The sequence below is a fragment of the Papilio machaon genome, chromosome 17 (assembly GCF_912999745.1).
Source record: "Papilio machaon chromosome 17, ilPapMach1.1, whole genome shotgun sequence".
Lineage (NCBI taxonomy): Eukaryota > Metazoa > Arthropoda > Insecta > Lepidoptera > Papilionidae > Papilio > Papilio machaon.
In genome coordinates, this window is record NC_060002.1 from 6,077,269 (window position 1) to 6,100,485 (window position 23,217).

Genomic DNA, 23,217 nt, shown 5'->3' on the forward strand with positions numbered 1-23,217 from the left:
CATCTTTTAGAAATATAACTGATTGATGAGAGATTCTACTGGCAAATCCATTGTTGAATAGATCTAGTACCAGAAAAAGAACTCGAAAAAAACTTATGGGCATTTTGACCAAAAGGTTATGAATAATTAGTCTTATAAAAGAATTCCTAAATGTAACATTGTTAGTATACTTTAATATATTTTCGTTATAGGTATCATCAGCAACGTCATACCACACGGCGCTGATCGTATTAGCAGCCACTTCAGCGTTCATCATCAGCGTGCTGTGCGTTCTGGTGATGCTGTACCGAGCGCGCCTGCAGCGCGAACCCCAAAAGGCTGAGCGGTTCCTGCCCCAAGCCCCACCTGTCTATGTCCTCTCCGCCAACGAGAAAGCAGAACTAGCCAGAGCTTTACATACACCTAATAATTCTAATGAAGAAAGTGATAGCCAGAGAGTATAAACTGTAGCTATCAAATTTGACATTTACGTTACTCTACTCCATAGTCTTTTATAGCACTGCATTTTGTTGTTCACCAAATAGAACATACAAAACACGTTTCTGTTCTTCGTGTTGTGTGTCGAGTACTTTATTTTATTATTATCAATTGAAAAGTACAAGAAGCGATTTAAATAAAAAAAAAAACAATGAATCCTTCAACTGTCAGTGCATCTCTACTTGTTTATGACTCACCTTGAAGGCGCGGCTGACCGCTTTGGCGCACAACTTTAAATCTTAGTACAGGTTATAAAAATTAAATAGGGTCCAAATAACTGTTAGAGTTCTGAGTAACGTAGATGAAACTTGCAATTGTACATTTCAAATAGGCAATTCGAGTTGTGATTCGATTTCAATTCGATTTGCTACTTGATATAATAAATTAGTAATTGTTAAGTTTTATTAGACACCTATTATTAAGTCTTAAATATGAAGTCATTTTTGTCTTCCATCTTTCTACACATTTTGCACAGATTCTTAGAGATAATAGAATAACATTTAAACTTTGAAATATAAATAAAAAATAATTATAGTGTGAATGTTGCAGTCACTCTCTGTTATTTCTGTATACAATATAAATCACCTTGTACATAGAGTATGAAGGAAAACATATTTCATACTTATTGTTATTTATTCATAGTTTAACAAAAATTCATATAACTCAGAACAAGAAAGTGGAACCTTTGCAGATATTGACTGCAAAAGATTTATAACATGTTATTTCTAAAACAACCAACTAAATTAAACAGTTTTCTTTATTAAAGATACTATATATTTATCTGCAAATTGTCAAGTTTTAACTTTATTTTGATGAGATAAACAACTGTGACACCTGCAGAGTTCTTTCATAAATAAAAAAGTAACACATTGTCAAAAACTTCATATTGGGCATTTGACATATAATGTAAAGTTATTAGCATAAACCTTAGGTTCTAGTAGATCTACTTTATAAGACAGCGAAGAGACGTGCGTCGGTAAAATGCGACGAACGCCTTTACGCTTCTTTTAGTTCCTTACGTCCAGCCTTTTAATTTGCTAGGGTTTTGTTTGGTACTTTATATATTGCAATGAAAGAAATGGCTGGCCGTAAAACTAATCTAGTCTTTTCTTATTCAATACTGACATTGACTCTTTTGATTACAGATTTTTTTTTGCTATGTAAATACTTTTTCTTTTAATATACTGATATGCGCCTTGCAACATTTATTTGCTTTCTAAATTTATTTATATTTATGTGCATTATTCTTCTGACCAACAGATATTTCTACAAAAATGTATCATAATTAAGAATGAATTTACTATATGTATGTTTACTTCCTTAAAATAAATAATTTTATAGAAAACAAACAGAATTTTTACTAAACCCTTACTATGTAAGATTTACCATACATCAGACAACTCAACATAACTGCCTGCCTGAAAGCATGCGGATCTTTCTGAAATTTAGCACAGATGTAGGATATAGTGTGGAAGAACACACAGGCTATTATGAAAGTTTATTTTAAATTCAGTGAAGATTTGATATACCCAAAATAATTAGATCTACTTAATACGGGAAAAGGTCTTGAGCATAAGTCCAAAGTTAACAGATACTTGAAAATCTTATAGCGAAAACCAGGTCTCTGCTGTATTGTATATTCACGTTCACGTTCACGTATGTTCATGTTCACGTTCAGAAAATATGTTGAAATAAAATTTCGTATCTCAAGGCCTTAATGTTGTTTTACTTTAGTTTTTTCTTTACATGAAAAACAATATCAATAAAGATTTGGGTGCCAAAACATTAAACAATTCATCTTTTTTCAAAGATGCCAATTATTACGTTGTTTGCAATTGTTCTTTCCTCCTTAGCTTTCTCAAATCTTCTTGGTTATCACTCTAGGCTCTTACCAGGCATGTTCAGTTCAGTTCAGTTTCTTGATTATGGCTCTCCCTCAGCGGATTGGACCAGTGTCAAGAGGCATGTTAGAATGTTGACGTGATAGTAACATATTGATAACTCAGATTAAGAACTCAGATTAGGATAATAACTCACATTGAAATGACAGTTGTCACTTCTGACAATAGACACGTCAAATATTATCAAATATAATAATTGCCATTGCAAGAAATTACTTAGATTCTATCTGCTTAATGGCAAAGTTTTTTATACGTTTGGTCAGCAGATCAGTATTTAATTAAAATTCAAAGTATTTAACTACTTCAAAATTAATTTAAGAACAAAAGGTTTGGAAATAGACGTGAAACAGATGTTCAAAACTTAGTATCCAATGCTTGTTACTTTTAAACATTTGGTTTGACATTTTGACATTTCCTTTTGACTTTGGCAGTTGTTGGGGACCGGCCAGGGATAAGAAATTATTTTAGAATGAATCAAGAAAGCGTACTCGCTTGTTGCGCCGTTTGTAGTGAGAAGACCCATCGGCGATGCGCTCGCTGTCTTAATATTTACTATTGTAACACGGAACACCAACGTCAAGATTGGCGCAGACATAAAACTGAGTGTGTTTCAAAGTTACCAAAACAGGCATCGAATAACGTTAAAGCTGTCCAACAGTCGTCTTCCACGAACGAAAAATTCGAGAAAGTAGTTAAGAAAGACATAAGTAAAGAAGAAAGTGAGACTGCAAAACAAGAGGGTAGTGAAGTTAGACAGTTGAAGAAATCGAAAAGAAAAAACGTGAAAAAAGAAGGTAGTGTGGAAACGAATGAAAGTAAACCATTACAAACTTCTAAAGGAGACGATGAAAGTGTTGAAAGTGATTTAAAAGGACCTTCAGATTTAAAAGACAGTGTCATATCTAGTGTAGTGTATACAAATAGAGACTTGACAAAACAGAGTGCCATTATTCACGAGGGGTCATCAGAGCAGGAGATTCTGAACGAATCTGCTCAACAGTTGAGTACAGTGGACTTTGTGACTGCCACAACTAATGTTTTGAAGACTGTGAATAGAACTAATGCAAAAATGCCTCCAATTCCTGTGTATGTTCCTGAAACACATTCTAAAATGAAAGAGTACCCTGAAGCATCGCTGAAGGGTAGCGGGGCGTTTATGATGAATAATTACTATGGTGACACAAGTGATCCTAGTTATGAGATCTGCCAGAGAGTCATCAGAGACATGACACAGTATGGTGTGTGTGTTTTGGACAATTTTCTTGGTAAAGATCGAGGGCTGCTGGTGCTAAACGAAGTCCTGGAAATGTACAGATCAGGCATTTTTACAGTAAGTAAAAATTATTTCTATTACAAATTTTAAATATAAATACAAATAGATTAAAGTTTTTTAATCAGAATTATGATATTAATTGGTAATAAAAATTAAATTCTTTATTTTTAATTGGAGACAGACATCTTATCTGTATTAGAAGCGTGTTATCTGTAATTTATATATAGATTACAAGTTAATGATTTAATTCATAAACATATACAATGATGTGCTTTTCAATTTTTCATAGATTGTTTCATATATTTGTTAATATATTACAATAAGAAAACATTGCTTTGTTAATTAAAATAATGATCATAATTACATCTATATATATAAAAGAAAGTCGTGTTAGTTACACTATTTATAACTCAAGATCGGCTGAATCTATTTGACTGAAAATTGGTGGTCAGGTAGCTTAGAACCAGGAAACGGACATAGGATAATTTTTACCCCGTTTTCTATTTTTTATTACGCGCAGACGGAGTCGCGGGTAAAAGCTAGTTTTGAATAAAAATAATAAAAATAGTTTTTTAATTTGTTTTATTTAAAAAGTTATAATTAATCATAATAAATTTGAATATAGAACATACATATTTCTGAAGTGAAAACTGGAAACTAAACACTTGATATGTTTATAAATAGTTTTCAATTGTTTACTGCATATGTTCCACAACAATAAACAATTATGATGAATGATAATTGTGAGATGTTTAAGTCAATAACTTATAATATAAACAAAGCATCATATCATTTAAAACTTGTATATAACTTATTGATAACTATTAACATTACCTTTTAATGACTGCAGTACAGTTGAATCAGTATAATTGAGTACTGGTTAAGCAAGAAACCTGTATAAGGGAGAAAAATATTGCAGTGCCTTGGATTCTCGCTTATCGAGGTTTGACTGTATATGCCAAGATATTTTACTATTATATGATGTCTATTGTCTTAACTACCATGGATGGGCATATTTCAAAATATTTACTAATGACCTTACAATATTAGCTGTTAATAATACTTTGCCTTAAAAAAATCCACAAAACTATATATGTAAAAAGTCTAATAGTCCTTTTGTAGTATACTTTTCACTTAATTTTGGTCTTCATTTAAAAGAGCATAATTTTCTCTTCTCTTCTCTTTTGAAATAAACTGTAGCTTGTTTACCTTGATTCTTTTTTGATACAGTTTATATATAAAGGTTTAATTAAAACTATAATTAAATACAACATTGTTTTTAATGTAAATATTATAATATATATTGCATTTATATGTTGACTGTTGCCAAATAAACATTGTGACATGGCCAGTTGCCAAGAGCCAGCTGTTCAAACATTGAAAAATTACATCATTTATGTTTTTATGTCTCGTCAAGTCTTTATTTCATGATGTCATATAAGCTTCATAGTTATACTTGTTGTAGAACTTTGTTTTGTTTTCTACAATATTTTGAATATTCTGATATTATTACAAAAGATTAATAATCTATATATATACTAGCTGTCGCCCGCGACTCCGTCCGCGCGCAGTTAATAAGCTTATATATATACACGTTCGTAGATTTACCATAGCAGCGCCATCTATTGATTACTTACTCAACCCAGTCGAAAGGTATCGACATCTGTTAGAATCATTTGGAGTTAACAGATAATTGTGACTATCAAATAATAACAGACAAATAATTAGCAATAAATTAAAATTGCGACTATAATTTGAGATTTAAACTATCCTATCTCTCAAGTTGGATCGAACTGCACATGGTGTGCGAATTTTATTATAATCGGTTAAGTGGTTTAGGAGTCCATTGAGGACAAACATTGTGACACGAGATTTATATATATTAAGATAAAAGAAAGTCGTGTTAGTTACACTATTTATAACTCAAGGTCGAAGTGATTTAGCTGAAAATTGATGGGGAGGTAGCTTAGAACTAGGAGACTGACATAGGAACTTTTTTTTTTATCTTGTGTGCATTTTTTTTTATTCCGCGCGGACGAAGTCGTGGGTAAAAGCTAGTTAAAAAATGAAAAAATGTACATAACCTTAATTAGGAAAGTTTGTAATTTTTTGCTACTCATTTTGGTGACTTGTATAATAATCTATTTTCCTAAATATCAGTGTTTCTTAATTCAAAATATCTCTAATAAAGAATTAAATAGCTGTTACAAAGATTTAGGTCTTACAAAAGTCAAATTTATTCAATCTGCACCAATATTATAAATGTTGGTGAATTTATCTGAATGCTGATTTGGTGACATATTCTTATTGGAAATATACCAGGTGTTGTGATAGTGCGGGCAACTGATGTTGTTTACTTTATATTTTGCACATGTGAGTCTTTCCGTTAGTATTGCATTCAGGTTTTCCCAGAGAGAAATGCAGTTTTATATGTTATCATTTTGCGACCTACTGGATGCAATATTGACTATACTCAAATGAAACATCTGTTATTTGAACGCAATTGTTCATTTGTTTAATTAAACTTGTTCTGGCTCCAAAAAAATATAGAGTATAATCTAGTTTGTCTAGTATAATCGTATAGAAAAGTGTTTAATAAGCAAGATACTTTAGCACTGGTATTTACCACTAAGGGACCTTATCAAGTTTGTTGATTATTTGTGTTCACAAAAACAGTTTCAAGTGATTTTTTTACAAGCCTCATTGTTTACAAACTGTAAATGTTTCTCTTGCGCCAAACATTCACTACGCTGTGTTGTGGTTTGTTTATGTTCTAGTGCTATATCTAGCGCCGCCACGGTCAATGTCTATAGTTTCGTAAACAATGCGTTAAAATGATCTCTTATATAATATTTATGTTTTAACGGATTAAAGTGCGTTTTACTGTCAGGAGTTTCATACAATTTATGAGTGGAGTATTTTTACTAAAATCTCGTCACCAATCAATTTGATTTCAATTACAAGACATCGACGCAATACAACCCAATTGTACTGCAGAGTTATGCAAACTTTATGACGGCTCGGAATATCGCACGAGAGACTGTGCAAAACGTATGTGTAGGTATAGGCGGGACGTAAAGCGTGGAGACGGCGAGACGCGCTCTTTCATCCACTCCCGCTCCCATTCAAAAAAGCTACTTCTCTTATGATTTCTTAAAATATGCAACTGTTTTCGTTGGATGTTTGAATGTTATAATAGCAGTTGTTAACGCTGTTCTTTCAGGCAGGGCAGCTCGTGTCAAGCCCAGCCAGCACAGAGGCGCAGACCATCCGTAGCGACCGCATCACCTGGATAGACGGCAAGGAGCCTCACTGCTTCTACATCAAGCAGCTCATCTCACAAGTTAGTTATATATGCTAATATTAATATAAATACATACAGTTTAAGGATTAAGGACTTATGTTCCAGTAAGACCAGGGCGGAAGACAGAGCACATTTTTTATTGAAAATAAAATTAAACCAATTAAAACGATTGAGATTATGTTTAATTTTACTTTGCAAGTCTTTTCTTATCAAGAGCTAGCGTAAAAAGAACAATTTCAGACGTATAACGATCAATTTTATTTGCCATAAAAATCTGCTCTCCGGCCCAGTCTGTGTGAACGGACCCTTATTCGCCGATGGAGTATTACTCGTAAATGGGAAATTTCGAACCAACGTAGCGTACCGTAATAGTACGCTCAAAAAACTTTACCCCTAGAAGAGTGACGACTGACATAGATTTGGGGGACAGAGACATAGTGAGCCGACCCTAAGTAAGTGGTACAAGGACAAAAGAGATGATGATGAGCTGTATATCTATTATGCTTGGCTGTAATTGTATTGTGTTACGTTTGTCATCTATCTATATATATAAAAGAAATTCGTGTTAGTTACACTATTTATAACTCAAGAACGGCTGAATCGATTTGATTGAAAATTGGTGGGCAGGTAGCTTAGAACTAGGAGACGGACATAGGAACTTTTTTATTCCGCGCGGACGGAGTCGCGGCTAAAAGCTAGTTTATCATAAAACATAACAAACAAACATAATAAAGTTGAATATTTAAAATATGAGACATTGTTACTCATACATGAGCATTATTTGTGATGAATTCGGGATTTCCCCGAAGGCAATGCAGTTGCATATCAATAGTGCAATCCATGTTTTCCATATTGTTTATAAATTAATCAGATTTAGTTCTATAATAGTGTAATTTCTATAATTATCTCTGAAGAAAATGATCCAAGGTCTGTAAGAACTTAAGAAAGATACACATAGTTACCATTAGCTTCACCTCTCTAAACGCTAATTAGCAAAATTATACATAAAAAGTTTTCAATGATATCTTGTATTCTAATTAATGGCAACACTAACGACTTTTGAACGGTAAGCGCGATCCTGTGCAATCACATGTAGGTTAACAAAATACTTTGATATAGTATCGTTTGAGTGCGGATAATGATAGTGTTTGAGCGATAGCGAGGCGCCGGTGACCGAGTGCGTCTCGACAAGTATGTACTCAGCTGTCTAGGTGCATTTCGCATTCTTGATATTTGCACCTGTATACAGTAGTAGATACGAGCAGCATACATAAAAGTCTTAAGATTTATAGTTATACTATTCTATTTCTTTGAGTCCAATTCTCCTTGAATAGGTTGCGACCTATTTTTGTGGATGGATAATTTTACTTCTTGTAATAATCACAGTTATACATCAATGAACCGAGTTGATACTTTGAGTATAGTATGTTATCTGTGCTTTAAACTGAATGTTAATAAAAAAAGAGGAAGCTGTTTTTAAATTACTACCTGTCGCCCGCGAATCCGTTCGCGCGGATTAAAATAAAAAAATGATAAGTAGCCTATGTGTTCTTCCAGACTATGTTCTACAGATATGTCTAATTTCATTGAGATTCATTGAGCCGTTCTGGAGATACTTTCAAACGAACATCCATCCATCCATCTTAACATTCGCATCTATAATATTAGTATGACTCGCATACCTCTTGATGCCGTCCGTTTTGTTATATTCCTGTTACTGTTATAATTATAGTGAACAATTACTAAGTAGTAACTTTTTTCAGGTAGACAAAATAATACTACAGGCTAACAAAATGCCCAACAATGGCAAGATGGGCGACTACGTCATCGACGGCAGAACGAAGGTGAGGTTTTACGTTTTATTCTGATGCTTTACATATCGATTGTTACATAATCAAGTAAGAATCTTTCTTCATAATAAAATCTTAGAGTGGTCGAAGATATGTAACATGTTTTTTTTTTCATTTCAAACATTTTCGTTGCAATGTATTTGCAACAAAAAATATTGTAGTACGAAATAGTATAATTCCCCATCTAGTGTGCAAGTATGTTATAGACCTAGGCTATATAAACAGACTTTATATAATATTGTTTTTTACTGCCGAAAAATTCGTACAAAATTTGTTGTTTCACTCATTCTATCAAACAGATTTTTTTAATGTTTCGACGATGAAATCCCAGATGACGTTCTGTAACGATAAGGTTATTAATAATTATTTCAATATATTTTTTGTCTTCATTGTATCTGCTTGTTGACGAAGTCGAACTATTTCCGGGAGTATATAATCTACTTTATTATTCTCGATGCAGTTTGTAAATATGTGACTTTTACTGGATTTAATTTTACGTGCTTATAAACTCGATTCTTGCCCTTTTATTTTATTTAATTTTATTATAAATAGTTTAACTTTAATGTTTATGACAATTTAGTACCCATTTGTTCGAATTTATTACCCTAACATAATAGCTGGAATACAAGAGACATAATCCTAAAAAAATTGACGTAGGTATAATTGACAGGTTTTATGCCGTGATACGTATACTGATTTTATTCACTTTTATCCTTTAGATAAGGAAATCCCAATTTAACAGCATACTCTGTGTGGTTATCCTTTTCTTAACCATTTTTTCTACTAAATATTCATTCTACCTATATTAAGTTTTACCTTTAAAAACCAACTACATATTAAACGAGTTGCAAAATATATATTTCCCACAATTTGACATATAGAATAAAAAATATTTGCAAAGTAAACAATTTTCGTTAAATTAATTAATAAAAACGATAACAGATTAGATAATAAAAATAACAATAAATCAAACAGATAACAGTGTTGCGAAATAAGAGGGTATCGTTAGCGAACGCAACCAACACAATAGCGTTATCTATGTCCCATCACTATCGCATGGCGTCAAGATTTTGCGCGTCGTTGATAAAACGTCAAAATGAGGCGGGAACGCGCATGCGCGGCATCGGCGCTGCGTACGTGACTCGCGGCATGGCGCGGCGAGGGGGCCGCGGGGCGCGGGCGGGGTGCACTGTAAACATTAGTAAGAACTAAGAACGTAGTCCCACGTTACTGCGTCCCATGTTTGCTGTTTGCATCGTAGTCGGTACATTTCGCACCCTCGTTGTGGATTTAATAACAGCCTGTGTAATCAATTCGTAGGAAGTTGACAAAACTCTGACAATCTTATAAAGAGTTTATCTAAACATTCATAAAACTGTAGACTAGGGTCGGATGTTTGTGTTTGCAATAGAAAGAAGTATATGCGACTCTTAATCTTTGAAGACTAACAAAAATATGAGAATTACTAAAAGATAAAATTAACTTTAAAGTATGAAAAGCAAGAGCAATGTTTCTGAAACTAAATATTAATAAAAACATATTTTTATTTATTTTTATTTTGTCCTTGAGCATTTTTCAATAGATTGTATAAAATTACGAACTATTTTTTCTTTAAATAATTACTGAATATTTCAAATCGTTAGTCAAATGTTTGACATTCATTGGTTTGTTTGATAAGGCTGTGTGCACAGGAATATTCAATAGCAGTTAACAGCAATGAATCGCTTTTCTGTAACCGGTTAGTTATGCAATGTTTACATTCACAAGTGGACGTAACGCATAGCTTAACCGCAATACAATTACGTGGCACATATCAATTTGCACTTTAACTGAAATGTTTTCACTTCGTAAGGATAACTCGTAATATATTTACCTACACAAAAAAAACTGCCGAAGGTAGCCCAGCCTAATTTTTCATAAACATCTTTGTTTAGACAATTTTGATTTGAAATCCTGAGCTATACGAATGTTTTAGCGATTAACAAGTAAAAATATCTGCATAGAGAAAATATCGAGAAAAGAATAAATATTTACTAATAAAGCCACTTTATAGTGACCTACCCCAAAATGCGTTTATCATGTCAAAGGTCAGGCAGTTTCCTCTTTTAATAAACAAATTAAAACAATCTACTCACTTAACCTGAAATATTCGTACGTCACAATTCGATTAAAAAATACTTTTTTGTGTCAGAACTGGAGAATCAAAAAAGTGTGCCGTTACCCCACATTTTATGAATGGAAGCCCTTCGACCTAGTTTTGAGTCAGACGACCCTACGCACGCTCCGTCACGTGCGCACTTTGTCAATACTCTACACAACTCCCTTGCCCTTTGAAGTTGAGATGAAAGCCGAATTCGTTTCGCTTTCTAACTATTCCGTTGTAACATAGACGTATAAGCATTTTATATTTGTTGAAAATTTTCAATATTGTTTTCAGATATGATTGTATATTTTGTTAAAGAAAAGTTTTAATTGTAAATTGATTACGATGATACTTTCATATTATCATAATAATACGAGGGAAATAGAAAAATTTTTCACAAGAATTCTTTATGTCCCAACTAATTATGCGCAGTAAAGCGATGTACGTGGTTTGATTATGTTTAAATTGAGAAATAACTTTCGGTCCGTTGCTCGTTTGCCCCCTTCTCCTATAAAAAAATAATAACACGTCTTTTTGGCACACATATATAAAAGGAGGAAACATTTTATCTGCTTTTTTAGAAGTAAAAAATATTATTAGTGAAGTTCTTTTAATTGAATCTATTCGTTTCTCATTCATTCATTTTACTTCTTCGACCTTTGGATTCGGAATATTTATCTATAATTCCTTAGCCAGTGAACCATTACAGTTAAAATAAATATACGACAAAAAATCTCATTACGACAAATAAATAGTTACAATGGTGTAAAAAAAAACATTAAACCGTGTCACCGCACGCGTTCACATAACAATGGTTTAAAATAACCGTGAAGTTGACCTTCCTACATAGCTGCCAGCCATAGAATGGTGAATCGATCATTGCGACGTGCTTTTCTTTCATAGTGTAGGTGTTTACATGAAAAAGTAACTCCAAAGAGTATCGACCATTTATAAATGCAGATAAATTTATCTGTAACTCTTCTAACATTTATATAAAATTCTGTTGTATAAACACTTTATACTAATGTATAAGATGTATGGACTTGCGTTACACGTGCATTTCCTGTGACGTTGGCAATGTAATATAAACAACATCTTTATCACGTTGAACGTAGCCAACAAATTTAACCGCACTTTATGGTTATTGATGCAGTAATTGACCACATTCGTAACTAGAACACAACAGCGCAGGGTCGTTTCAAAAACATTTCCTGCCCTTTCGGCACGTGCGCACGCCCTTTCTTTTAAATAATATCGTAAAACAGAACGTAATGTACACGTGTTCGCGCCAAAACGATCTTTCAAGATCTTACTTTTTCTTTTACGGCGTTAACCTTCAAATTCTTGGCAGAGTTGTTTTACCTTATTATTATTTTTAGTGACATCGGATCATTATTTTCCATCGAAGGTATCTATAAGTGATATCATAACATTGTTCAAGTTGATAAACTCGTTTTGATTTTATGTCTGTTTTAGCTCATACTCATCCCTAAATTATTTAGAGTAGGTCATTGTCAAACACACTGAGCCGGAGATAATTGGTTGATTTCACACACATCTTTGAAGTTCATCGCAAGTTGCATCATGATATTTTCCGTAAACAAAAGAACGGCGGATAAATGTACATATAAAAATTTAAAAAAGTCGAACGCGGACCTGACGATTACAATTCCGTTTAACCACTGTGCCATCGACGAATCAACTTCTTATATACAAAATAATGACTAAAAAAATAGTTAAAGAAAATATCTGACAGGCAATAAGCCGGTTCCAAAAGTAACTTCCAAACCGTATGAAACAAATCAGCAAGCCTCGCCAAGTTAAATTCTTACACATGATTATAAATATATGAAGCAATAACGTTTCAATTGCATTCGTTGTTGGAAAGTATACCACTGCTAGGCCGACGGACGTTTTGGAGGTATTCTTATTTACATTATTAGCTGAGCAACGTCCCACACAATATTGAATATTCTCAATTTAAACGTTGACTCACCTAGGTATATGAAAGCTTGAAGTTATAACAAGATTTCATAACATGTTTTTAAATCACTGGTTTGGAATTACAGCGCTAAACGCGTATATGAGTAACGAATTAAAAATATTAGACCACTGTTTTGTTAAACGAATAATATGGCGTTATAACATTTTTTTAATTTTGTTTTAGTTCGGAAACCGTCACCGAAATGCAAACGTAAATATTATGATATGTATAAACGTTGTTACCTATTTCCGAACGTTTTCCTCAATAAAACATAAAGGTACACAGTGAAAACAAACCGTGCATTCACATATGTTGTGTCATCGAGTGGACTTATCTGACTATTTATAAACAGTCATTGTTAATGACGGGGAAGTACTGATTTGCCAACCAATATTATTATGGTTGACTGCACATATCTACGAACAAATTGAAACATATGTGAAGGTACCAATCCGCACTGGGCTGGCATGATTGACTATGTGGCTTGATCACCCTTAACTTGGTAGGCTTTGAGATCCTTGGTGGGGACATATATGAGCTGATGCCACACATTGTTGTTAAGATGCTTCTTTAAGGGCCGAACACGGATTGTTTCAAATTTAAACCGGACGATCAGTTGATATTTAAATTTTTCACTTGTAAGCGTTTCATAGATCCAAATTATTTCATCGTGCGTCTCTAAGATCGTGTTAAAACTATTACTTCAGATAAGAATTGTTTATATCTTTGCTTGATCTTTTGACATACAACAACGCTTTGCTTACACATACCACCCACGGCGAAGTGAGCCAACACGCGCGAGCATTGTGCACGTGACCAGCTTCCAAACTACCTATAAAACTATCCAGTACATACTGACAGGCACATTATCCTGTCCTCACCTCACCTTAAAAGGTGCCCGCACCGTTACCTAGCGTTATTTTGGTAAAATACATTAAAAAGTACTAAAGGAGTAAGTAATCAACATAGCACAGATAGAAACTTTACTACCAATGCATGTATCCTAAATTGCTGTATCTTTAACCTACCAAAACAACGGTACAATAACACTTTTTTTTAAAAAAAAAGCAAATCGACTGACTATGACACTGAGAAAGAATACGAATTGAATAACACTACACTCATCCCAATCGGTTCAGTCGTTTAAATTATAGGTATTATAGGTACAGCATAAGTTGTCTCCTTTTTTTCTCAAAGAAAGTGAGCAATATATTTTTGTGTGTGTGTCGGCAGTGGAAACTCTCCCTAACATTTCATTCCAACGATACTATTGTTGATTTTTTTTCCTAACGTATGTTGCGGTTTCCATAAGAGCCCTGTTTTGTATTAAGTCTTGTCGTTTGTAATAACAGCGGTTGTCACAATGCTGCCACAACGTACGCGACGATGAAATTTGTTTCATAACCCTTAGATTACTATGCACAATCGTATCGATTCTTATCGAGAAATGATGTCGCATTTCATGTTATTCCCACTTATGAAAATTTTAAAATCGACTAACTCGGAACGTCAAACTTGTAAGAAACAGTCCATCTCCATAAATCTATGGTTGATATGAAATATTATCTCAGCCAATAACTCCTGGTACTAAGTGGCTAATTAAATATACGTTTAAATATATTGCAGGCGATGGTAGCGTGTTACCCCGGTTCAGGCAGCCATTACGTGAAGCACGTCGACAACCCTAACAAGGACGGCCGCTGCATCACCGCGATATACTACCTCAACCTCGACTGGGACATCAAGCGTTGCGGAGGACTGTTGAGGTAAGACGACATCGGACGGCGCGACAAACCGCCAGGTTCCATCCACACCATCTCGATGGCTGGCAATCCACAACCGTGCGGTTTTCGCGTAGCTTACTACTGCGTACTGCCGCGTTGTGGAATGGTCTGTCCTCGGCGGTATTTCCAAACCGCTACGACTTAGGGTCCTTCAAAAAGCGAGCGTATCACCATCTCAAAGACCGGCAAAGCGTTTGCGATTGTCGACAGCATGGGTTGTCGATGAACACCTTGGTGTTCCCGCTGCTCGTTTGCCCCCTTCTCGTATAAAAAAATAAGAGAAGAATTGTGAAAAAAAGAAGAAAAAGAATATGTGATGTTCTCTTATGTGATTGATGCTTATCATCCTGTACCATCTGCATGACATTAATCTTGATACCAATGGACTTTACTAGTATAAAAACATTTTCAGCATCAAAAAGGGGGCGTCCATAAATTACGTGAGGTGTTTAAGGGGGGGAGGGGGTCGAGTCAAATCTCATCTAATCTTACGTTGGAGGGAGGGGGGGTCTCGGCAAATATCACGCAATTTTTTTTCTGATTGAAACAAAAAAAATATTATACTATTTTGGTCCATTTAATCCAGATTGTACATGCATAAGATTTAATCTTAAGCGTAATCGTAATACGATAAAGATCATTCACTAATTCGTTCAATCCTTACTAATATCCTTACTAATATTATAAATGCGAAAGTAACTCTGTCTGTCTGTCTGTCTCGCTTTCACGCAAAAACTACTGAACCGATTTAAATGAAATTTTGTACACAGATAGTCTATTGTCTGAGGATGGACATAGGCTACATTTTAACGCGAAAAAGGGGTTGTAAGGGGTTGAAAGTGGGGGTGAAAGTTTGTATGGAATTATCGCCATTTTTACAGGTAGAAGGTTGAAACTTATTTTCAAGGCTGCTAATTTGATAAAGATAAATATGAAATTAAATTTTTGTAAAATTTAACCCCCAAGGGTGCTAAATAACAATAGGGGATAAATTTTTGTTAGGCAATATGTAAGGTTTTGGTGAACGTTTTGTTTAATATGTTTTGATGTTACCCTTACCAATATTTAGTCTAGAGCCTGAGGAAGGACAAAGCCTACTTTTTAACGCGAAAAAAGGGTTATAAGAGGCTGAAAGTGAGGGTGGAAATTTGTATGGAAGTATCGTCATTTTTACAGTTAGAAGCTTTAAACCTTTTTTTTAGGCTGACATTTTAAATTTGTAAAACTTTTACCCTCAAGGTTGCAATGTAACAAAACGGAATAGGGGATGAATGTTTGTATGGGAAGATGTTTATGTGAATATTTTGTAAGTTTTATATTTTTTGGCATTTTTTATAAGTTTAAGTAAAAACCACAACAACAACATAATTCACAACCCGTAACCAAGAGGGGTAGGCAGAGACCTACATTTGGCGCGGTTCGGGCACACCTCTTTCTATGATCTTCTACATACATCAAAGCATAGCACGTTGGTTAAATAAAATAATTAGCCCAAAAAAATGCTACCCAAAATAGTATTTCACGCGGACGAAGTCGCGGGCACAGCTAGTAGAAAATAATTTCATTCATACTTCGACGTTATACATTTACTTACTGTCAAACCACCATATTTGTTTTATACACTGAAAGAAAATTTTATTTAACAGTAATAAAAAAGTTTATTTGGACTTGAAAAGAAAACTTAGTTAATAGTAATAAAATTATATTCCATGTGAATAAAATCATATGGACATGTTGGTTCCAATAGTCTCTCTTGAGACCGTGCATGATTCTCCATGGACTGAATTAGAGTAGATACTCTTTTTTAATCTAAGTAGTTACGATTTAAGTATTCTATTGTTAAATTTTTATTACACTTATAATTAAACTCTCAGCAACATTGATTACTAGCCATAACTAGTCGTAAATAAAAGCACGAAGCAAATTTGTTTTTTTCTTTTTACAATGTCAATCCAACGCGTTTACGTAAGAAACTCACATTTTGAAAAATCTCACGTGAGATTGGGAGATGGGGGAGGGGGTTGAATAAAATCTCACGACATCTCACCAGGGGGGGAGGGAGTTGCAGAAAATTAAAAAAAACACCTCACGTAATTTATGGACGCCCCCAAACGAATGAAATAGGAATGAAAAGAAGAGAATTGAATCAGGAACACTTCGCCCACCAAGCAACAACATTTTCCGTAGAGTTGCGGTATTACCCCGATCGAGCTGACCTATTCAGTCTTTTGTTCTTTGTGCATTGTATTGTGGTAAAAACGGATTAAATTCTAACTTACAGGGTGTTCCCCGAGGGCACGAATCAGGTAGCGGATATTGCGCCTATCTTCGATCGCATGCTCTTCTTCTGGTCCGACCGTCGCAACCCACACGAGGTGCAGCCCGCATATAGCACCAGGTAATAATTACATTTACAGTCTAGCTTATTTTAGCCTTAGCCAAGCATATAGCTAGGTGAAGCCTTTAAACGTAGCAATTTCAAAATCAAAAGTCTTAAATAGTACTTATTAAGATTATACTATAATAAAACGTATTAAGTCAGGTGTCACAGTTTATACCCATTGAGTAGTGGTCTGCAAGATTGCTGTGAGGTTTTTGTTCGATTGATAATAATGTAAAAATTAAAAAAAAAAATTTCATTGACGTAAAGGAATGACAATCACAGTGCAGTGAAGTTCTTAAGAAATATCATGATTGGACTTATTTTTAAAAACAATATCCTTTATTTAGACTTGTGCAAAAAAACTCAAATTAGTTTCGTTTTACATTTTGTGACCTGATAACATGTTTATTACTACTTTTAGATACGCAATAACATTATGGTACTTCGACGCACAGGAGAGAGCAGAAGCACTCAGACATTACAGTGAGTGTTGATATTTATTTTATTGTTTTCAAACACCTTTTATAATGATAAGTTAATCTTCATAAGTAATTATACTTAACAATTTATATTACATATTATTGCTAAGATGTTTTAATTTTAACACTGTCATAAATTCATAATCCAAGTTACAAAAAGGTTTTCATTTTCTACCAATTTTTTCACTTATGTGAAAAGGACGAATTCGATACATAAAAACGAACAATAAACTATATGACGGGTCTTTCTGACGTCATTTTTTTCCTATTGAGCCGATTCATTCTATGGATTCATATCGATCCAATGATAAAAATCCATTGGATCCAATCCCATTTACAGGAAACATCCTTTATATCACTGTAGAGCGAAGAATGCGAGTTGGAAGAAATCTAATTTTACAATTTTTTTTTATTCTTTAACGGTCTTCATTCGTATTTCATATTATTGTTATACTTTGTTAAGAATTAATAATGTTCATTTCAGAAGAACGAGGTCAGCCATCCTCTAGCAAGTGACGGCGGTCGATACCAGTCGATAAGATCGCAAAGTTCATATCCTAGTATTTTGTATGGCAACATACATACATTTAACTCATACACTCTTGTTAATTCTCGACAAATATCATATAATGTATATTTTTCACAAAAATTCATCACTATCTTTCTAAAGTTATCTTTTAAATTTTCAATGTTAAATCAATGCTTGTTGAGAATTGACAGGAATGGTTTTTTTTTTTTTTGGACCTAGTCAATGTTGAACGTCGAAATGCGGTGACTATTATTTTTTTGTCGTAATTTAATAATTTGTTATTTAATTAAATTTTAATTAACTGCCAGAGTTGTTTAAGGGTCACTTAAAGAGTTTGTGTCTATTTGAAGCAACAAAAAACTCAGATGCAGTTAGATATGTGAATTGTACACTTTTTTAAATTGCGCGAACGAAAGTTAATGTAGTAGAAATTTTTTTTTTTTTAATTTCATTATAGTCATAGAAGAGTAAGACGCTGCTATCGCTAATTCTGTCAGAAAATAAAACCTACATGGTTTTAAAAGAAAAAAAAACTTTACGTGACATTTACAGTATAAAAAATATCTTGTGACATTTTTTGACATTGACAGGTTGGCGTTAGTTAACTGTCATAATTTAGTTTCACTTATGGCCACCGGGTCAGATATTTTTGTCGGATTATATGATTTATGATCGGTATCCGACCAATAAAATACGACTAGTTGATTCGACCATGAATATAATATTAATATTTCGTCCATTATTTACAAACGAAGTATAACACGTGTATTAAGTTTGTATTTAACACGTACTACTCACGTTACGAACGCTATAAAGTATTATTTAATACTCCGCATTTAAGTTGGCACGTCAAAAACAAGAGTACGCTTTTGTAAGACGTGCCAACTGGAAATGCTTAGTGTACGCCATTTAAACATTTTCCCGTTGAAACTTTATTCACCATTGTTCGTTAATTGTATTAATTTTATTACTATCTTTTATATTTATGTATGTAAAATATAAGTTTTAAATTGTTTTTTCTACATCAATCTATCAATTTACAAATTAATATTTTATTTTTCTTATTCGGGTGCAATAGACAATTCTGTTTTTTTTATTGTTTGATAAGTCAGAAAACTATATTTCCAAATTACTATTATCTTTTAAGTTTGTTTTTTGTTATTGTTTATTTCTAATTATCTATCTAATATCTCTAAGTCAGCGATTATTGGACAAAACTGAAGTTTGATATAAATGCATACAAACGACTTGTCCATGTGAATAGCTATATTTATGTATTTAATTATTCACAACCACGAATTGTATATAATATAGGTATAGTATAGGTACATAAGGTGCAAATGTTTTAACAAAGTTAATTTGTCAAACTGTTTTTTTCACGTAGACCACTTTCAATATATAGTGGTTTTGTAAAATCTGCAGCTACATCTTTCAACTTTATATACAAAAGAAATATTTTTTTTTTGTACGCGTAATCTGTTTTTATATCTATATTTTAATGTATATTATTTAAATTCAGTATTAATTGTGACTTTTTTATTTACCAAATGAACTTTCTCGAAACATATGCAACGACATTTTATTGTAGTAGTTCAATAACTATAGTTCAATCGCGGAGCACGAAGAATTTCGTACATTGAACTCGCATTACCTGTCTCTGTCACTCGCGCGTAAATACAATGAGTCTCGCTCGCGCAGATACAACGGCCGCCGTCCTCAGGGATTGTAAACCTTTTACTGGAGACTATAAGGTTTGTTCTTGTTTGTATAATGTGGTTTTGGTTGGCCTTGAGGCCCGACAAAAAGTCCTTGGTTTGCTTGACCTTGACTTTACTTGTAATATAAAATCTAAATAAATAATTTATATAATAATAATAACTATATTTCATAAGTTGGTACATTTTCTTTCTCCTTCAAATAATTCATGTAAACTGCACTAAATACAAAAATGTTTGTGACCACTGTCAGTAGGTAAAGAGGTCATTGTACAAAATTCTTCGTGCTACGCGACTGGACTATAGTTATTGACATTAATTTGTTGTAAATATCACTGTGTAATACAACGATAATAAAATGATATACTGAGAGCAATTTGTAAAGAATAAGTATTACATTTCATACAAGGTAGATAGATTTTGTTAATTCTAACCATGGATTTCCATTGTCCTTGAAAAAAAATTAAGATATGTTTTTAGTGATGTTTCGACAGTGGAAATGCATGGTTAATGTGTGTGCGTCGTGATTCAGCGGCGAGTTATTTAATATTGTGATGTTACTCGTTAAAGCACATGCATTTTATATTTAAAATTCAATAGACCAATGACGAAATGCGTTCTAAACTGTAATTATAATTTCTAAATCATTTTAGTGTGAAGAACGCATTTCGTAAATGTAAATTTCGCAAACGACTGTAATAAAGTTTTTTTTTAACTAAAAACCTATATTTTCTTTTACCTTTCAATTTATTTCGATTCAATTTCAAAGATCTAATCTAATGCACAATCAAAACAATGGTTAGAATCGTTAACAATAAATTAAATCGATTAATTCCAATCGAGACAATCGATTTAAAATAATTAATATGCAAGCATTGATTTTATTCGGTCAAGAGGTCATAAACAATTATATTAAATCAGAATAAAAACTGAAATAAAGTCTAAAGCAACAACTTTATTGCTTTTACCTTCTGCAAGTTAGTTCCACATCTAGTTCTTATTTCCTCGTTATCCTCTACTTCTTCTTCGGCGGTGGTTTCTTCTTGACCTCCTTGAAAGGCCCGAGTTTCTGTCTGACGAGGAGTCCTCTCCACCAGGCTTGTACCACCACAGCAGCGTTGAACATCTTTTCGCGGTACTGACGCGCCTTTTCGCGCTCCTCTTTGAAATTCACCCAGTCCTTCATCAACTTGTCGTGTTTCTCCAACTGTAAGACGATGGCTAATTAAAGACTACTAAGTGGGCCATTTAGTCAAACAGAAGGAATAAATGATGATTTTTTTTTATAATTCGAGGATTAAACAAATGCCACTTGTGTCCTTTTCTTCACTTTTCCTTGTTTCTTTATACAAGAATTAAAAACAACTCAAACTTATTAATTGGGGATATAGATTGAAATTTGATAAAAAAATACCGTCTCCTCGAGTTTTTGTCTGTTCTCTAAGGTGGTTTCATAATCGGACCTCTTAATCTGGATCTTCAGGTCTATCCCCTCCATGTCCGTATCGTACTTGTTCATCCAACTCTCGACCTTTTCTAAAGTTTCCTAAAGAATAAAATAAACTGTTTTATAAAGGCAAATGATATCTATAGCACCAATAGAGGATCGATTTGCAAAAAATGAAGATCACAACACATTTTACCAATTTTTTGGCAGTAACTTCTAATTATATGACCCGATTCTTAATTATACTAACTTCACAGAAGGGCAGATTACTGTGGCAGTAGACAGCAGACAATAGATGTACTGTGTACTGCATTATATGAAGACTTACTGTTCTGCCCACGTTTTCATGTGTGTCAAACGCTTACATTGATAATGATATTGTTGAGAAGTTCGAATTCGGTATGTACGCGCTGTTCATGGTCCAGTCGTTGCTTGTGTGTCTCAATCTCAGAGGCGGGCGGGCGCTCGCGATCTGCGATGCTCTGCTCATGCTGTTCCGTCCGCGCCCGCTGCCAGTTCACGATATACCGGGCCTGGATCTCGGCATTCAGCGCCGCATCCTAATAAAACATACAAAAAAGGTAAAGGAACGACGGGATTGATACGGGCAGTGCGTTTGATACTTACTTCCACTTGAGTTTTGAGCTTGTCAATCACCACGTCAGTGTCATAGGTTACGGTCTTTACATGCACGCGTTGTTGACGAATTTGTCTATTCAAGTCTCGTCGAGTTCTAGAAGAAGACCAAATGTAGATGTATTTTGTAACTGAAAAAGATTGCTGAGATCTGGAAGACCTGTTACAACAACTGCTACAGAAAGTTTATTACTAACACTCTATTTCTAGCTTCATCTTCAAGCAGCGTCAGGTAATGTTCCTCGCGCTCCACCATGCAGGCGGAGTGCTCAACCAGCGACTTGAAGTCGCGCTCCAGCGACAGGTCTGCATATGTTGAGGTTAAGACCTCTAAAAAGAAGTTTCTGTAAATATGAGGGCTTAGTTTAATCAAAAGATTAAGGACATAAGAAACCTTTATAAATAAATAATCAGTAAATGTTATTTACTTTCTCGTCTTGCAAAATTAAAGATTATAATTTTATAAATAGATTTTCTCTTTAAAGAAACAGTAAATTCTACACCAGAAATTAAATATAAATTAATTCAGCTAACCTATCCGCTTCTAGCTTGTCTAGTTTGTACTCTTCACGGCCAAGCTCATTGGGATTGATTTTCCCTAAGGGATCGATATTCTGCGCCGGAGGAACAGAAAACTTTATTGCTAATAGATCGCCCATATCCGCCATAGCTTTTGCCACACGCAAAGCGTTATTGCACTGTGCTAAGTGAGTAAGAAACTATCTTACAATAAAGCAAAAGAATAAGTGAAACGTATAGACAAGTTTTAAGCAGTTATTAAAATCGAATTATTAATGTAACTCACCAAGGATACGCATTGTTGTAATTGAATCTTCCAAAATAGTTGCAAACAAACAAGCAGTCATAAACGGCAGCCTATAAAAGTTTACAGTGTCATGTACCTTGAGAATAAAAATTAAAAGTCCCTCCCAGTTGTGTTCATGTGATAATTTTGTTTACACTTACTTGTTCGCATTTTTATTACAATTCTCTTCGGCTACGCTGTCCTAAAAGTTATGAAAAGATTGAAATTATTAATATTGCATGTGAAAAATTGTTGTGAGATCTCAGTTGTCCAAGACTGACCTCTTCAATTTTATCTGTTCTTGATTGACTAAGTACATTCGATTTGATCTTCACAACATTAACAACATCCCAATCCTCCATATCGTTACTTGAACCTCTTTTATTATAAGGGAACATATAAAATTAAAATAATAAATATAATTTAATTGAATCAGTACTAAAATCTTTAGTTAAAATAATAAAATTGACAAATGATTAAAAAACTTGTCACTTGTACAAGCTGAAA

The 23,217-nt window shown here is 33.7% G+C and overlaps 3 protein-coding genes across 5 annotated transcripts in view; 2 read left to right on the forward strand and 1 right to left on the reverse strand.

Moving 5' to 3' along the window:
- Positions 1 to 630, forward strand: part of LOC106721428 — a 44,383-nt gene extending 43,753 nt beyond the window's left edge. For all 3 annotated transcript variants that reach the window (XM_045682039.1, XM_045682040.1, XM_045682041.1), the window contains one exon: positions 192 to 630. In XM_045682039.1, coding sequence (XP_045537995.1) covers positions 192 to 443 — 252 coding nt within the window. In that variant the 3' untranslated portion in view covers positions 444 to 630. The remainder of the gene's footprint in view (positions 1 to 191) is intronic.
- Positions 631 to 2,801: 2,171 nt separating this feature from the next.
- Positions 2,802 to 18,304, forward strand: LOC106721680 (egl nine homolog 1). The gene is made up of 7 exons (XM_045681862.1): positions 2,802 to 3,708; positions 6,875 to 6,994; positions 8,719 to 8,799; positions 14,559 to 14,698; positions 16,998 to 17,114; positions 17,521 to 17,582; positions 18,063 to 18,304. Exons 1-7 carry the CDS (start codon positions 2,848 to 2,850, stop codon positions 18,092 to 18,094), a joined length of 1,413 nt encoding a protein of 470 aa, XP_045537818.1. The 5' UTR covers positions 2,802 to 2,847; the 3' UTR covers positions 18,095 to 18,304.
- Positions 18,305 to 20,714: 2,410 nt separating this feature from the next.
- Positions 20,715 to 23,072, reverse strand: LOC106721427 (dynein regulatory complex protein 9). Its single transcript, XM_014516363.2, has 9 exons — positions 22,992 to 23,072; positions 22,872 to 22,912; positions 22,711 to 22,781; positions 22,440 to 22,608; positions 22,103 to 22,249; positions 21,897 to 22,002; positions 21,635 to 21,829; positions 21,237 to 21,368; positions 20,715 to 21,029 (listed from the first exon to the last, which is right to left on the reverse strand). Exons 1-9 carry the CDS (start codon positions 23,070 to 23,072, stop codon positions 20,838 to 20,840), a joined length of 1,134 nt encoding a protein of 377 aa, XP_014371849.1. The 3' UTR covers positions 20,715 to 20,837.
- Between the last annotated feature and the right edge of the window lie 145 nt (positions 23,073 to 23,217).